We start from the raw sequence: 17,738 nt of genomic DNA, 5'->3' as shown, positions 1-17,738 counted from the left end.
AGCTTCCAGGTTGGCTGCCTACGTGGGCCTCTCCTGGAGGCAGACACTGGATCCAAGAAAGCAGGAAGGCAAGGGCAGGAAAGAGAGAGGAGGTGGGGATGGGGGGAGGGTGCCCAGGGTTTCTCTTATAAAAAGTCGCACCCCTAAGGAGGCATCACCAGGCTGTGACCCGAATGATAGTTTGGACTCCATCCCTACACATTCAACTAGGTATGAAGTGAGCCTACAGCCTAACCACTGCACCCAGCATAGTGAAACATCAGACTGCTGATTCAAAATGCCTGAATGAAGTCTAGGTCACTGACTAGGGTATTTCTCTTCATGCATCCCGTTTCCTTTTTGACTTCCAAACCCTAGATTGATATCTTCCAAGTTGCCATTGTTTGCAGCTGTTTCTTCTCATCTTGAGCGTGCATGCCCCTCTGCAAATGACAGTCCTGAAGGCTGTGCTCCATCAACGCCATCGTGGTGGACTCTGCTGTGAGAAGGCATCCCTTCCTCAGTCACAGTTTGAGTGCCTTGCGACCGGCTGGCTCTGTCTCCAACACTGTAGTAACTATCTGCTGTGTATGAGCTTTTCAGTGTCTAACAGTGTTTAGACGCTGTCCACGAGATTTTTTTGTGGTTCATTCTCTGATGTGATTGCTGTATCCCTGCTTTACAGTCTGTTCTGACTCTGGAAGTTCTGCTCAAGCCTGTTCGCTTTGGGGAATCCTGCTGGTACTTGAAATTCTAGTGGTATATCTTTAGGAACCATAAACCTTAGCTAACTGATTATATACATTATATATTTACATTTATCACCCCTGAAGCGATAACCTTAGTTAACTGATTAATGCTAAAGAATTTGGTTCTGCGTATTAGCTTTGTGTTAAGATCTTCAGGCTGAGGTGATAGGGACCTGCTATTTCTGAGCCTCATAGAGTCCCATGGACTCTTTCTATCTCACAAACATAAGTTCATCAGAATGAGGTGTCTTAAAAATTATTTCAGGTGTCTTTTACTCTTCCCCTCCCCTTTTAGTCAGTAGCTTAGCTTCATAGGATTATTTCAGAAAGTACTGGCGAGGGCATAGTACAGGTTAACATGTAGTTAAGTCTCAATTCTAGAGCATATCACTAACCATTCGAAATTTCTGCTTTGCTGGCTCTTAGTAAACCCTTAAGCGTATATATGCATGTTTATCCTTATCTCCTTCTTCCCTCTCTGCCTTCGTATTGTGTACCATCAAGTAATTCCCACTCGTCACGCAGGCTGGGGCCACGGGGGGCCTCTTTTACCTCCAATAGTTAATACAGCACCACTTCCAACTGACAGTTCACCCGAAGTGTTTTTGAAACGGGTCCCGCCTGTCTGCGCTCGCCATCCCGTCCTGTGCGCTCGCCATCCCAGTCCTGTGCGCTCGCCATCCTGTCCTGTGGGGCTCTTCTCTTACTATAATGGCTCCCGCTGCTGTCACATGTGATCTGAGGCGGGCCAACCTCATTATTGCAATTCCCCCAATCAAACATTCAAAATACTAATTTCTGTGTGTTCTAAACTACACAAGAAACAGAGAAGGCACCCATAGATCTTGCACTCACAGGGCTTCGGGTTTCTCAAAGACATAAAACTAAACCCAACTCACTGCCGTCGCATCTTCTGAGTCATGATGACACAGAAAGCTAGGGATGACATAATTTAGTATGTAGGGGGAAAGCATATGCTGCTGAGACCTTTGGCTGGGGAACATTCAGTTTGTCATGTGACGATAACAGATTCTTCTCTGCTTTCTTCAGGTTACATTTCTGCTCAAAATCTTATTTCCAGTTAAATCCTATGTCGTTCTCCTTAGGTCCTTCATTAGCTGGACATAGCCTTTAAAAACTTTTTTAAAAATGGAAAACCTGATTACAGATTATTCTCCATAGCATATCTTCATTTCCACTGAGACAGAGCATGTTCGGGTCTGATTTGGGTTTTGGATGCTATACCTGTAAGCTATTGTCTGTACAACTGTTTATCCTGATATGCCCCCCAATTTCTGCCGCATTTATCAAAGTGCTCTCCTTTTACCTGTCCTTCTTCCAGACAGCCAGAATGGGGACACATTGTGGAAAGGGGCACATCCCAGTCCATATTATATGTGCATCTCAAACCATTTATTGATGGCCTTCAGTATATTACAGGTATTAGAAAAGTATTGATGAACAAAGACATGCAGGTCACTACTTTCACATATTTTACAGATAAAAAAGAACACAGCAAAGACCCAAAGGAGCAAGTGACTGAGGTAGTTTCGAAGAGTTCTTTGAGGAAAATTGTGCAATAGGTGTGTACATTCAGGGGTAGAACTGGCAACTTTGCATTGACTGGTGAGAGAAGACCTCTCAGAAGATGTCTGGGTAGCACAAGTGATGAGATGTAAGCAGCCACAGAAAGATCTTTGCAAAGGGTCCTGAAGTATAGGAACAACAAGGGTGAAGTCTCAATCATGAGAATTAGCTTGAAATTGTCAAAGACAGAAAGAAGGCCAGTATGGCAGGAGAATCCAGCACCAGCCAGAATGAGGTTAGTGGGAGGCAAAGTTGAGAGGCCCAAATCATGTAGGCTCTGAAAGCAGTCTCGCCCTTTCTGCTTTCCATTGCTCGCTCCCTTTAGACTCAAGGGACTGCTGTAGCAGCATGCACTGCAAGAGTTCACCCGGACTGCCATACCTGGGCATAGGCAGACAAATAGCAAGACCCGTTAGTAAGCTATCGTACCGGACCTGATAGGAGCTGATGGTGACCTGGCATATTTGGCAGCAGTAGAAATGAAAAGACGTTGGTTAGAAAGGGACTAATGTTGAAGTCTAATTCGATTCGAGAGCAAAGGGTTGGGAAGAAAAAAATAAATCGTATCTCATACAATGTAGCATAACTCATTCATTTAATAAATATGCATGGGCATTTTCTTCATGCTAAAAGGAGCCCTGTTGGCCTCGTGACTTAAGCATTGAACTGCTAAGTGAAAGCCAAGTCAGTGTTTTGAACCAAGCCGCTCCTCAGCAGGAAAAGCTTGAGGCCCTCTGCTTCCATGGAGATTTACAGCCTTGGACATCCGAGGGAACAGCCCTCCACCCTCCACTGCCTGACAGATCCACTCTGTGTTAGGCTCTCCTGGGTGGCAGTAGGTGGGGTTCCAGGAAGTTGCTCGTGACTTTTACAGTGCAAACATCTTTTACGTAATTGTATTGTTCTTGTTGCTTTTAAGTTTCTCTCCCCATATGGTTCTCAGAGTGCCTAGAGATCAGAAACGAATGGATAGTTTTTATCAATTAAATCTAACACCGTCCTGAATGTGTAAGGAGGTACCCAATAGCACAGTTTAACTGCTGAAGAAATCATCCAATAAATGACATGCTCATGAATTTCTCATTATAATATTTACTGTCATATTCCATAGATATACCAAAGGATTACTTGCATGATCAAAGTGAAAATGTGTAGTGAATGTTTATATTTGGTGTAGTTTTAAAGCATGGGCATCTCTAAAGAAATACAGAAACACACACACACACACACACACCATCAGCATTGAAGTCCTACCCTTTCTCCAGCTTTCGTGTTTGTATGATTTCAAGGTCTCACTCTCACTAAAACACAGCGTTTTCTCAGGCTAAATCTCAGCAGCGTTTCTCAGCCTCTGCATTACTGACACCCTGGTTCAGCTAATTCGTTGTAGCCTGTGTACCAGTGTCCCGTCCTTTCCTTGCTAGATGCCAGCCTCTCCACCACCTGTAGTCATGACCATCAAAAACATCGGGACAATTGCATAGTGGTGAAGGCTGCACAGATTCTGAATATGCCCTAGACTGAACACTTTAGAACAAATACATGAAATGCAAAAAGCCATTGCCAAATGCCTCTTGGGTGACAAATTGCTGCTTTAGAGAGAAGAGGATGTGATTTCCACCTCCCAGAGGGTTTGGTTCCTGCATGTCTCCTTTTCCCCCATGTGAGGCATTACCGAAGTCTCTCTCTGTCATCAACTGTTCCGCTTCCAGGTTGCCCTTTGTTTCCTTCTCAGATCATCCTCTAGTTCCTAATTATTCCCAACAGGTGACATTGAATAACGAACTTACAATTTGTTAATTAAAACACTGGCAGTCATCAAGTTGATACCAATTCATAGTCATGCGAAGTAATTATAAAAAGCCTGTAGATGGCCAGATATAAATCAAATCAATTAAATTAGCGCTGTTAAATTAGTAACATTTTTTACATAGTTGATAGGTGAGTTCAAATACAATTCAAGACTAGTTGGGTTTTCAGGATGTTTTGTGCTACTTTTGTTACCCTGTGATGTTGTCCCTTAATTTATCAGTTCCCTCCATAGAACTTTTGTTGATGTGTGATTTCTACTTTGTTTTAAAGAACTCCCCAATGTGGTTTTCTGAAGACTTTTCAGCCTAAAACAATGTTGCAATCGAAGTGAGGTTGAAAAGTGAGGTTAGCAAAAATGAAGCGAAAGGTGTCGTTTGCGTTTTGTGAACTTTCCTCTTCCTTCTGTGGCACTCCCACTTCTACCGCGGAGCCTGACGGCAGCAGCCCCAGGGCACTTTCATTAGGCAGGGGGTCTGCAGGGACAGGCCCACTGGGAAAAGGTAGCCAATGGGTATTTTTAATTATACTCAGTAACAATGATTTTGCGTGACAATGATGGGAAATTTTTGCAGCACGTCACTACCTTTTAAAGAACAGTAACACATAGACAGGTAATCCCAGATTTATGATGGAGTTGAGTTATGGAGAACTACATTGGTCTGCCACTTTGTTTGTCTGTTTGTGCATCTCAATAGTAATATGTAGTACATAAAATTGCAGTGTGTGATTTGCTGATGGTAGCCTTAGATGCTCACTGATGGAGTCATGGAAATGGAACTTGGTCATGAGACAGGGACGGCCTTATGAAATATATGTGGTTTAGTTAGCCAGTGAGGTTTCTGTACATTGATGGCTTCTTATTTCTTTCTTCAGAGAATTAGAGACTTAGAAGATAAAACAGATATCCAGAAAAGACAGATAAAGGACTTAGAAGAAAAGGTATGTTTTAAATTGAATATATGTGGTAACCTTTAGTTGTTTAATCTGAATATACTGGTGATTTTTATTTATTCTCTGTGTTTTCTGTTCTTCATCTCAGTTACTGTGTGTGTTATGTAGCCAGGTACAGTTCCTTAAATTCCTGGTCAATCAGGCACCTGGATTCTGATAAAGGATCTAACATCAGGGCTTGACTTTTTTGCCATTTGTGTCGCTCTCTTTTTCTATGTTTTAGTACCTCATTTTCCTCTTCCTTATCCTCATTTGCTTCCCAGAGTTCTCTTCTTTTTATTTTGTTCTATATCATTTGTTCTTTAAAAAGCCTTTTTTATCGCCTTTAAAAATTCCTTTATTTTTTATAAAAACCCTTTCTTCCTTGTGCTACCAGTTTAAGTACAGAATTTCATGTTGGCCCATCATAATGAACCCCTCGTGTTACTCCCCGAGTTGTCTGAAAGGATAACAAGTCACCCAACTTGACCCAAACATTGCCGCTGTGGGCCCCACAGAACGGGCCTAAAACACAGGAGTGATAAAAGCAGGGGGAGGGCTCAGACGGAGAACGATCGTGCTCCAAGGAACTAGACAGTTTTACACAACAGCAAATGATCACACCCAAGTTGGGAAACACACGCAGACGCAGAGAGGGCTTTCTCTGGAGGCCCAGGCTGACTCACTGGCAGGAGCTGCCTGCCTCGAAAACTGGAGAGACTGCCTCACAGTCCCCTTCCTTCAGAGGGTTCCTGGGGTTTGAACCATCGACTTTGTTATTAGCAACCAAACACTTACCCGAAGACACCACCAGACTAACACTGCACACCTTTCCTTGGCAAAGTGTTTTATTTGCTTGGTCTCAGCTGTAACTACCGACAAGCCTAAAGCGCACGTATGTCAGTGATGACGCTTCCTTGAACACGTGCTCGGGACACATCTACGTTCTCCCTCGGTTCCTGATGCTGTAGGCGGCGGCTCACGCAAATCAGGCAACGCCAAGGAAATAGCACACTCCTTAAACTACGTGTGCCGCTCGTCCTCATGCATAGCCTGCTGCCTTCAGCTGCTCCCTGGATTCTCTTACTCATGCTTTCAGGCAGACGAAGCAGAGTACACTCCTTTTCAGACAGCTATTGATGTGATCCTTCAGAGGGATTAAACTGCTTGCACTACATTATATAAACGATATTTCAAGCTATCTGACCCAATTGCACGATTCACCTACCACATTATATCTACTAAGCCTGTTATGGAAAACCAAGTGAGAGACAGCTAGCTCCTCGTGACCAGAAAGGCAATGCTGGTATCTGACCACCTAATAGAAGAAGCCTTCCTCTTCCCTTCGCCTCCAAACTCTCTGTCTGGGGTGACATTATTATATCGTTCTCCGTCTTCAAAGAATGGAAGAAAAGCCTAGCATATCTGCTTCTCAGAATGACAAGTTTCCTGTACAAGGCTTCTAGCACCATATTTATAACTTGATAATACAGTTCAGTCATAGTAACTCAATAGTCCTATAAGCAGTGATAATAACAAAAATATGTAAATAATGTGTCCAATATAAGAATATTCAGAGATACAATATCCAAAGGAGTGTTTTGATAACAAAACAAAAATTTACTTTATGTAAATCACTAAGGAAATCAATATTTTTTTTAAAAAACAGGCCTGACCTGTGACCTGTGGATTTATTTATACCATTACTTCCATACTGGTTTGTCCAACCAATTAACTTATTTTCTAATGAAGATTCTCGGTGAAGAGAAGTAAATTGGACTCCATTTAACTTTCACAATCTAAATGAGGATAAACCTTTCTCAGCTGTATGACAGCTAGAACACCATGCATTCATCTTCAGAAATATTCACTGAGTAAAAGCATATTTCATGTCCGTAGGAAGGTGATCCTTCTTCAATTGTCCAGAGCCTCCCCAACTTACACCTGCTGCCCACTGCCATAACTAAGAGTATATTCTCCCCTCTCAGACGTGCTGCACGATGGATAGTTAATCCTGCGTTTAGCTTAGATATTAACACTCAGTCTTCTCTGCCTTCATCCCCAAACCTGCCCCCCTAGCCAAATCATGACAGCATTGACATCAGTACATGCTCTGATCATACAAAGGCCTTTCAGAAAATAGATTATCTTTTTATTCCATTTATTTCCATGCACTTTGCAAAGCCTCCCTCATGTTCTGTGGTTTTGAAATAACCTACACATGAAAGGTAGAGACAATGGAAGCTAGTGGGGTAGGAGTGAGGAGATATGAGCTCCAGCCCTCTATGTGCCATGGGATTGCATGAAATTAGATTATTATTTTAATACCCTGAGCTTTTTTTTTTTAATTAGAAAATTGGGAACTTTGACCAATTGTCTGTAAGACCTCCTCACAATTCTGAAGTAAATAAATCACTGCTAGTTTAAGCACCGAGTATTCAGTGTATCATTTTCCTCACATATAAATGCGTGTTATTGTTGTTGTTTTAGATGAAAAGGTACTTGGTGTCGCTATGAGAAGTGATAGGGCTTGATCAATGTGGAGACGCGGAGGTTTTGTGCTACCTGACTAGCGCTGTGGACATTCAGATGTACATAACCGTCTTCTTTTTCTTCTGCAGTTTCTGTTTCTATTCTTGTTCTTCTCTCTTGCCTTTATTCTATGGCCTTGATGTCAAGGTGCCTCTTAAAGGTAAGATGCTATTTCATTCTCAAAATGTGGTTCTAGAAGATAATTGAGATGAAGGATGCTGCATACTGTTACCTTGCCTGTGTTTAGCAAAAACAAAAACAGAAAACCTGGGTTTGCTCACCTGTCCTAAGATACTAAGTAGATTCAACCTATTTGAATAACTAATTAAAGAACAACTAATAATTGGGTAAGATAATAAGTGACTATGGAGCATGCTAGGAAAAGAGAATAGAATTGTGGGGGGCAACCTTGCTTTCCCCCCTGCTGCACTGGATCTGTGTAAACCCAGAAATCTGTCAGAGGAGGAAGCTTCAAATGTTGCTGTCCCCTGTCATGGAGTCATGGAGAAGGGGTCTGCTCCCGCCAGACGTGATTGCCCAAAATCCAGTTCTCAGGACTTCGCTGTCAATGATTGTAATACTGGTGGAAGATCACAGTCTCTGTGTATCTCAGGACAACCGACTTAGTTCCTCGGCAGTGTTTCTTTATCTGTCAACTGAAACCCTGCGGCTGTATCTTTAATACAGCCCTTCCAACTTGAAAAGGCCGTGAGTCTGTAAATCAGAGAAGCTAACAATGCGATTTTTAGAATATTCTCGTTTCATCCAATCTCTTTTTCATCAGAACTCAGGAAAGCAGGAAATAGGTGAATCTGGGTCTTTTACCCCAAATAACATCCAACAATAATTTCGAAGGTAAAAAATAATTTTATTAGTTACTAAATCCCCAAATCCACATATCATGGGCACATGGGTAAGTGACCCAGGACAGTTATTCCCAATGCTACTGAGAACACAAATCCAAAGACCCTTCGTTCAGGCTTAATGAATCAGATTACTGAGCATGGAGGTGGGACAGACAGGCAAAGAGGTGGAGGGCAGAATCTAGTCCATGTATTGTGTAATAAATGGCTCTGATACCCGAGCCAGCAATGGAAATCGTGCGTCTCAGTACCATTTTTTTTTAATGGGGAAAATCTACCTGCTCTTCTAAATCCATGTATCATGGTATTTGCTGGAGTTTATGCAGTTTAACGTCTCATATAGCAAGATGCGACATGGAAAAGAGACGCCCAGCTCTCTCTGGGCATCCGCGCTATTAGCTGAGGGGTAACAGACAAGTCAGAGTGCTTCAGCGTGGCCGAGATGAAGAAAGAACTACACCAATCTGCGCGAAACATGCCTGCGCTCATCTAAGACTCTGGCTTTAGTCCTTCTTCCAAAAGACTTTCTTTTCAGATTGACATCCTTTGAGGAGATGAGTACTAGTCTTACAGCACAGAAAGAAGAGACCTGAGAATCTTAAATGCCTGAAAACATTTACAATGAAATGGGGTGAGATTCTGGATTCTCTAGGTAAGGATCATAGGGGCCAGAGGTTCTGAAAAACAAACTCTCCTCCCTCAAAGGAAGAAAGAAATTAACGGTGTAAATAAGGCTGTGTGATAAGTACTACAAGGTAGTTTAAAGACTAACTCACCTCCGAAGTACTAGCTAGACAATGAGTAGAGTTGAGTGCGACCAACAATTGTAACCAATGCATACGTGCCAAATGCTGTAGATGGAATACACTGAGCCTCACAAAAGCCCCCGGGAGGAGGGCGGGCTTTTATTCTTCTGTTAATGAAACTGAGCATGCCACTCACGCGAGATCCTCTAGCTCTAATGAACAGAGCTGGGTCCTGAGTGGAAGAGGCGAGTGTTCTGTCAACGTGGAGAAACATGTATGTTCATCTAACATGAGGAGTCAGAGACCCCGCCTATGATTAGTGCCAGGCTGGGTAGCTATTGAGCATTAAGATTAACATGCACTCCACTCTGTGTAGTTTTCCCATTTTGCTTAACTCCTCGGGGCGTGGACAAGGTTGTAACTTAATTCGTTTTACCAAAAGGTAGCAGATACTTGACACCTAGAAGTTGTGTGTTGAATGGTAATATAGCAAAAGTGATGCAAAAATAAATTTAGAGTGTATAAATATGTACAGGAAAATGAGTAGTTTAGAAAAGGGTTTATTCCGTTCTAAAGTTTCAAGTTTTATTCCTGGCTCTGCCATTTGCTAGCTATATGACTTAACGTGATTTGCTTCATGTATCAGACATTAGGCTTCCTATTCCATAAAGTGCTCATCGTCATACTACGTGCAACGTAGAGTTGTGAGAATTAAATGAGGTTATGAATATAAAGAATGTATCACATTGCCTGGTCTGTATTTAAATAACCAACAACTCACAATTATTGTAAAACTATTTTTCACATTTACTGAATTTGAAAGTAGATACATTTTTAATGATAACTTCCAGTATTATCACATAATATGTAGCCTCAGTTCTAAACAAGTAGTTGCCCTTTCATATCCACTTTCCAAGGATTAGTCTAGATTAAGATACTGTAAAGATATAAGACATTTTGGGGAGCTGATCTAAGCTGCTTACACCTCTAAAGCAGGCAAGAGAGAGGAAAGGTAAGAAAAAAAGTTTTTTCTGTTAGAAAAAGTATCCTGCAAATAACTATGATGATTTTTTCCGTTATATGAATGATCTATACTATGAGATTAAAGCCAACATTAATGTACACTATATGTAAAGATGTTTTTATTAGCTGCTGTCAATACACAGCAGAACAAAACGCTGCTCGTCCCAGCACCACCCTCATGATGGGTTGCAGACTGCCCTTGGGATACACAGGGCTGATTTTCGGTAGGTGGTTGATGATCAAACCTTCCTTACTAGTTTGTCTTAGTTTAGAAGCTCTGGCACACCTGTTCAGCATTAAAGAAATAAGCAAGCCTCCACTAACACACAGGTGGTGGCTAAACATTGGCCAGGAATTGAGCCTGGGCTGAGAATTCTGCTTCTGAACCTTTGATGCCATCGATTGAGCCTTTCCTCAAAGACTAACTACCATCTAGTCAATTCGAACTATGAGCATTTTACTCTGTGAAAAATTGCATGTGAGGCTTAAAGAAGTGGAATGTGTTCGGGGTGGTCCTTCAGTTCCCAAATAACGTGATTGGACAGTGGTAGGCCTTACAGGGAGATGTGAAGCTGGAAGAGAGAACGGTTGCTGCTCTTGATTCATGGCTGTTGGTGGTAATTGGATCACAGGAGTTCACTACAGATTTTAATCATAGGTTCTTGAATACGCAGTTTAAAAAGACTCAAAATCACTTTCTAGCAGGTAGGGATATCGTAGCATAGTGAACCCACATAGCACATCCATATATCTCAACAACAAGTATATTCGGAGATCCAACCAGTGTACTCAGTGCGTGAATGCCAGAGTCACAAGTGAGTGATGACAACATCTTGCTCATTCACCTGGAATCCTTGAGCACACAGACAAGTTTCAGAAGTGATAACTTCAATTGTTGGGAGTTCAAACCGTAGGTATCAGTTCTACTCTGTCTTACAGTTGTTGGGAGTTGGAAAATATTGACACAAAGGCAGTGGTTGGTCAAACATTTAGCTCATTGAAATTTGGTCATCAATGAATGACCAATTAGATCATTCCATAGTTACTTAGAATGCCAATTTAAATCAATCTATAGAAATTTTAGTTCATTTTACAGATACCCCTTAACTTACATAAATTAACAGTCTGATAGATTGCTTTTAACCAACTTACTTTTAAAAAAAGCTTTATTGGCAGATACCTCATATCATACTATTCAATCATTCAGTCATTTTAGGAAAAGTGGTGCAGTCACCACCACACTAAATCTTCAGGACCGTTTCTTTTCATACTCACTGCATTTCACTCTGAATTTCCCCCCTCCTCCCTTGCTGTGCCTCTAGGTAATTATCGATCCAATTACTATATCTGTAGATTCATCTATCCTGTGTTTCATATACAGAAAATCAAGCAAAACAAAACACAACCATACGAAGCCAACAAACAAACAGAAAACCCCAACAACAATGGCCAGAAAAAAATAGACAAAATCTTCAATCAAAGTGAAAGCTGTAAATACAAAAAAGTGAAACAACTTAAAAATGGGCCAAAAAGGTTTACTTGCTTTTAAAACTAATGTGTGTTTACTCAAATGATGGATTTTTACCTCAGTCATGACGGACAGAACCAGAATAAATACCTATGTGTTTTATACAGAAGTTGGACTTTAATTTATGATACCATATCAACGGAAAAGTTTGCAAGTAAAAGATGTTTTCTCTTTACTATTTATTTTATGTACACATACATATATACCTTAATGAGCCATTTTTATACATTCGAAACATTTCTTTAAATTTACTACAGAATGGAGAAATCTCATTTGTTGCCATAAATTTAAATTGTTAGCTATGCTTACTCGTTAGCTAGGTGGCCATCTGTCAGCATACATTATTGTACTTCCCCTGATGTTGGTGGTCAAGTCTGGGTCAACTCACAGTGACCCTGTGGACAGAGCGGCACCGGCTCCGGTGATTTTGTAGGCGATGAATTTTCACCAGGGCTTTTCTTGCACAAGACCCTGTGGATTCAAACCGCTGATAGGTAGCTTTTGAGAGTTTAACGATTGCATCCCCACTTCCTCCGACAGGAAAAACTCTCCCTAGTATTTGTAACTAGTTCTCTGGGGTTCACATACAAATGTGAATGCATTCGTTTTCTCTTAAATGGTCTCTCTCACCTAGATTTTATCTTATTTCCTTCTCTCTTGTAATTGCACTTTAGGTAGTTTCCCTAACTTTTCATTTAATCTCCATTTTGGAAAGGCCAGTCTAGTTTACAAATTTAATCTCATGGTCTCTTTTATCTTACATTAGACTTGAGTCCAGTATCCTTTCAGAAGGGGTTTATGGTCTGGTTCTAAGAACCCTCTTTTCTCTCCTTATTCAAGATTCAGTTCCAATGGATGGCAGGGAGGAGGAGAAGATAATAAGTCTACATGCTTCTTAATTCTATTGACAGTGTGTATGGCGCCCTCTCTGGTTGTTGATGGTGTTTCTCTGGACATTATTGACTGACTTTTTTTATGTCTTCCTTATGAGAGGAGCAAAGACTGCCTCTACCAGAAGACACACTTGTGAGACATGAGGCATCCTTCTGCCTGCACTGTGGTTCTCACTGTCGGTGCTACTCCCCAACATTCATAGCTGACCTTTGGATGCAGTCTAGGCCAAAGGAGATGGAAGCATTAGTTCATATAACTTATCTCTCTTCAGGCACAAATCTCAGATTATGAGCACTTCCCCAAACCATCTCCCATTCAGTAATTTGTTAGAAGATATTACACCAATTTTTGAAAATTACTTTACTCACAGTTACAATTTATTGAAGAGAACGGAGACAGATTGAAAGTAGCCAAAGAAAGAAACACATGAGAGAATCCAGGAGAGAAACGCCAAATGTGGAACTTCCGCTGTGCTTTCTGCATGGGGCTCGGACAGCAGCGCTCTCTCAGTAATGATATATTACAGTATGCATAGCGCCTTGGCCACGGGGAAGCGCTTCTACACCTTTAATACTCAGAGTTCTTATTGGTGATCCATAACGTACTAACACGTGGCTAACATTTCTTCTCCAGCGCCTTCTGAAAGGTGGGTGAATACCTTTCGTCTCCTGCCCTCCAAAGATTGGAACTAATAGTTCATGAGCCCATGTCCCCACCGTAAATAATCATGTTAGACTTTCCAGTCATCGGAATTCCAAGGCATACAAGATGATCATCCGAATGGACATTCCAGAGACTTTAAAATCACTTTCTAGTAACCAAGGGTAGAGGTGGGTGGGGGTGGGGGGGACTGGACTTTTCCTTGAGCAAGGTTTAATTTTCATTACAGGAGCGATGGTTAAACTGCACGTGATTCCCTCTGTCCTGCTTTTCCACCACTCTCCAATTAGCTTCTCAAATAGGCAAAGGAAGACGGCATGCCTGTGTTTGAGCAGCACTATTCAGGTTAGGCTCCTGCCAGCATCATCTGAGTCTTTGAATTTCCACATACTGCAGTCTACGGTGATTTCCTTCGTAACGTCCTTCTGGCCCCAGTGACTGCACTTCTTCTTCTGGAGTCTTCTTTCTGACTCCATCACTTTTTCATTTCAATCTAATCTAATCTGGGAATCAGACAAAGTGCCTTTGCAAACATACAGCCCCCCTCCCCGCAAAAGAAAAAAAATACCTAAGCTTTTTCTCAAATTTCTTCTGCTGTGGACATTGCTCACCATTTAAATGGCTCCAGCAAAGACCTGTTGCATATTCATAGCAATATTATTTCATACATAGGGAAACCGAGGCTTGCTAGGTGCCATGGAGTTGGATCTAACGCATGTGACAAAACGCTGCCCAACCTGTGCCAATTGTTATGTTTGAGTCCAGCATCGCGGCCACTAGCTGAGTCCAGCTCCCTGAGAGTTCTCTTCTTCTGTGCTGAGCCTCTACTTTCACATAGATGAGGGGCAAGTCTTGTTTTGAGGGATTGGTCTCCAGTGAGAAATTTTGCAAAGCATGTGAAACAAAACCTCACTCTCCTCACATCTAAGTAGAATTCTGGGTTCATTTCTTTCAAGACAGATTTGTTTGTCCTTCTGCAGTCAGCAGAACTTTTCAGTATTTCTCTGTCAGCATTGAATCACTTCGTCTCCAATTTTCCTTATTTGTTATCCATCTGCCTTGTTTGAAAACACAATGACCTGCATCAGGGGCATTTTATTCCACAAAGTGCCATATTTGCTCTTTAACATGTATGCTAAGAGTTCTTATACGGAAAATGTGCCCAACTCCACATAATGCCAATGTTTCTCAGTTGATCGTGACGCCGTCAGCTTAATTGCAACCCTACGGAGCTGCAGTCTTTGTCATCAGAAATGCAGCAAACCCGCCTGGCTTTCAGCAAAGCCAGCAAATTGGTGCCATTGACATCTCCAACGTGATCATTAAGCCTTCCTTCAATCCTGAAGCCATGTTCTTCATGTAGTGCAGTTTCTCAGCATGCAGAGTGAATGAGTATGGTGAGAGAATATGACTCTGATGCACACCTCTCCTGATTTTAAACCATGTAGTATTCCATCGTTCTGTGTGAGCAATTGCTCTTGATCCAAGTAAATGTTCCACATGCACGGTGGAGTGTTCAGGAATTCCCGTTCTTCTTAGTGATATCCCCAGTTTGTTATGATCCAGAAAGTCAAATGTCTCGACACAGTCAATAAAATGCAAGTAAACATATTTCTTGTATTCCCTACTTTGAACCATGATCTGCCGTCAGCCTTAAACAACTTAATTTTCTGAACCTGACTTGAATTTCTGGCAGCTTCCTTTTGATATACTATTATAGTTATTTTTAATGATCTTCAATAAAACTTTACTTGTTTGTTTTATTAATGATATTGTTTACTTATAATTGTTTAAGTATAATTTCTGCATACTACTGAATCACCTTTATTTGGAATGGGTACAAATATGGTCTCTTTCAGTAAGTTGACCAGATAATTGTCTTTAAGTTTTTTGAAATAGAAAAGTAGGTATTTCCAGTGCTTCATCAGCTTGTTGAAGTATTTCAGCTGGTGCTCTGTTCAATTCCGGGGCTTTGTTTTTCACTAATGTCTTCAGTGAATCTTGGCCTTCTTCCTTCAATACCATTGGTTCTTGATCATATACTCCCTGTTCAATTGGTTGAATATCAACCAACTCTTTTTTGTTACAATGACTCCAAGTATTCTTTCCATTTTATTGTCATTCTTCCTACAACATTAATATTTTGCCCAGAGATACTTACAATACAGCAAATTTTAATGCTTGATTTTTTTATTTTATTCTTTCAGGTTGAGATATGCTGAGCATGTTTTTTCTTTGTGACTTTTTAACTCCAGACTTTTGCATATTTCAATGCAATATTCTATCTTCTCAAGCTATGGAAATTTTCTGTTCAGTTCTTTTCTTTCATCCTTTCTTCCATTCATTTTAGCGACTGTACATGCAAAAGCAAGTCAAATATCAGATTCTCTTTGACATCCTCTTTGGCCTTTCCATTCGTGTCTTTTTGTGACCTTTCCTTCCTTCCTGGGGTTCATTAGTGTTCAGTGAGTCGAATCCGTGCTTGAGATGTTCTCTAAATTTAGGTAGGATTTACTCTGCATCATATTTTGGCTTCCGTGTGCTTGTTTTAATTTACTCTTGCCTCCCCCTGGAACTTACTTATGAGCAATTGATCTACTTCACAGTCAGCCCCTGACCTTGTTTTAGCTGTTGATACTGAGCTTCTCCACTGTCTCATACTAATGTTTAGTCAATTTGATTCTTATGTATTTCAACATCTGGAAGAAGAGCACCTCAGAGGACACTCAAAATACAACTGAGGGAAGAGCTGCCTCCTCAAAGTGCACTTGATCTAGTGGCAGCGATGGAGCACATCGTTTGGAACCTTCATTTGCTGATGGGGCATGAGTCACAATGAGAAACACTGAGATTTAGATAAGTTGAATCACTTGTTCTTGGGAACACAGCCGAAAATGGAAATCCCATTTCCTCGAGCCTTGTCTTTCACTCTCTACTGACCACTCTTGAGCAGCACATGAAAGCACACCCTCTCTGCCATTTCATTCGTCGGCTTTATGATGAGAGGATTATGCATTATAATTTTACCCAAGTGAAGACCCAGAGAGGTTGCCTTAGAGGAAGTCCTGGCCTGCAGATCCCAGGAACCACGCACACTCAGAGAGAGCTTGGCGTCACCTAGGGCACCCTCCCAACTACATTCGCAGTGAACCTTTCATCCAGCAATTCAGGGCGGAGAAAACCTGGCAACATTAGGGGGGGGGATATGATATACAATATCTTTAAAGAGCATGGGGACTGCTTTTAAAATAACATCTTAGGTGGGACCTGATTAGCTTCTTAAGGGCATAGCCTTGGAAAACCCCAAAGAAATTAAGCAACAACTATAATCAATAATACCATTTACTATGAACCAAGAAGTATGTGCTAAAGCAATCTTAGAAATAGTTGCTTTTATTGTTTCATTGAAAGTGAAGTACTTAACATTAGAAAGGTCATGTAATTTGCACAAGATCATGCGGCTTGAATATTAGTAAAGAATAATTTTTACATATTTCATTTTTTATTCAACTGTTAGGAGAAACGATGACTAAACAATGTTTCCTTCTGTTTTACAGAGTAGCCGACAACATGGAAAACACCCTAGCAAGGCACATGCTTCCAAACCCTCAACGATGGCGAAATTGTTCACACCAGTGAAAGGGAGATCAAATACTAAGGACTACTCGGTAGCCAGGACTACAGCTGTGTATTTTAAAGCCATTCTTTGAGGTTTCTTACATGACCCTGTCGAAAATCTACAATATATGCTGCATTTAATGAAACATGTATATGTCAGACCAGAAGAAAGGAGCTATAAACATATATTGTGTAAAGAAAATACAACACGGAAGTCAGTTTCAGCAGAACAAGCAAAGATGTGTCTTGGGCATGGAACCAAAGTTACAATGAAACATTTCTGCCCCTGCTGTGCAGGGGGGTCATTTTAATGTAACACCACACCCCATGGAAACACTAGTCCTGATAATAAACATCATTTTGAAAATTTAAAAAAAAATGGTGGGTGGGGAATGAAGCACGAGGAATACCTATGAGGACCTATTTACAATAAAATGTTTAATTGAAAAGTCTGGTTTCTTACTACAGGGATTTGCTTTTCTGTCTGTATTGTTGATTAAAACTCAGGAACAGAGACACCTGCAACGTGAATGGGAAGAAACGCGTTATCCGTTTGACTTTCTGCAAAAGGAGGAGCTTGTGGAAGGCGTTCCCCAAATGACAGATGAGAAGTGGATCACAGTGACCCCCACAAAGTTGGCAATCCAGGCCAAGGAACCATGGAACATATAACAGAAATAGTAACAGGCCAATTTGCTGCTTCTTTGGCCTCCTCTCAAACCCACTTCCCTTGACAAACTACAGACAGATCTCATTCATATTGAAAATTAAGATGATTCTCTAAATCTTGAGATCCCTGTCTTAGTTATTAGATTGC

General features: G+C 41.1%; 1 protein-coding gene across 4 annotated transcripts in view; it reads left to right on the top strand.

The window, feature by feature from the left end:
- Nucleotides 1–17,366, top strand: part of JAKMIP2 (janus kinase and microtubule interacting protein 2) — a 213,939-nt gene extending 196,573 nt beyond the window's left edge. For 2 of the 4 annotated variants that reach the window (XM_075541786.1, XM_075541785.1), the window contains 3 exons: nt 5,001–5,066; nt 7,679–7,749; nt 16,861–16,997. In XM_075541786.1, coding sequence (XP_075397901.1) covers nt 5,001–5,066; nt 7,679–7,729 — 117 coding nt within the window. In that variant the 3' untranslated portion in view covers nt 7,730–7,749; nt 16,861–16,997. Of the gene's footprint in view, nt 1–5,000; nt 5,067–7,678; nt 7,750–16,860 lie in introns of all 4 variants that reach the window. The other 2 variants (XM_075541784.1, XM_075541783.1) reach the window with 2 other exon arrangements.
- The last annotated feature ends 372 nt before the right edge of the window (nt 17,367–17,738 follow it).

Source organism: Tenrec ecaudatus, chromosome 2 (genome assembly GCF_050624435.1).
Source record: "Tenrec ecaudatus isolate mTenEca1 chromosome 2, mTenEca1.hap1, whole genome shotgun sequence".
In the NCBI taxonomy this organism is placed as follows: domain Eukaryota; kingdom Metazoa; phylum Chordata; class Mammalia; order Afrosoricida; family Tenrecidae; genus Tenrec; species Tenrec ecaudatus.
The sequence above is the reverse complement of the archived record's forward strand: the minus strand, read 5'-3'. Positions and strand labels throughout refer to the sequence as shown.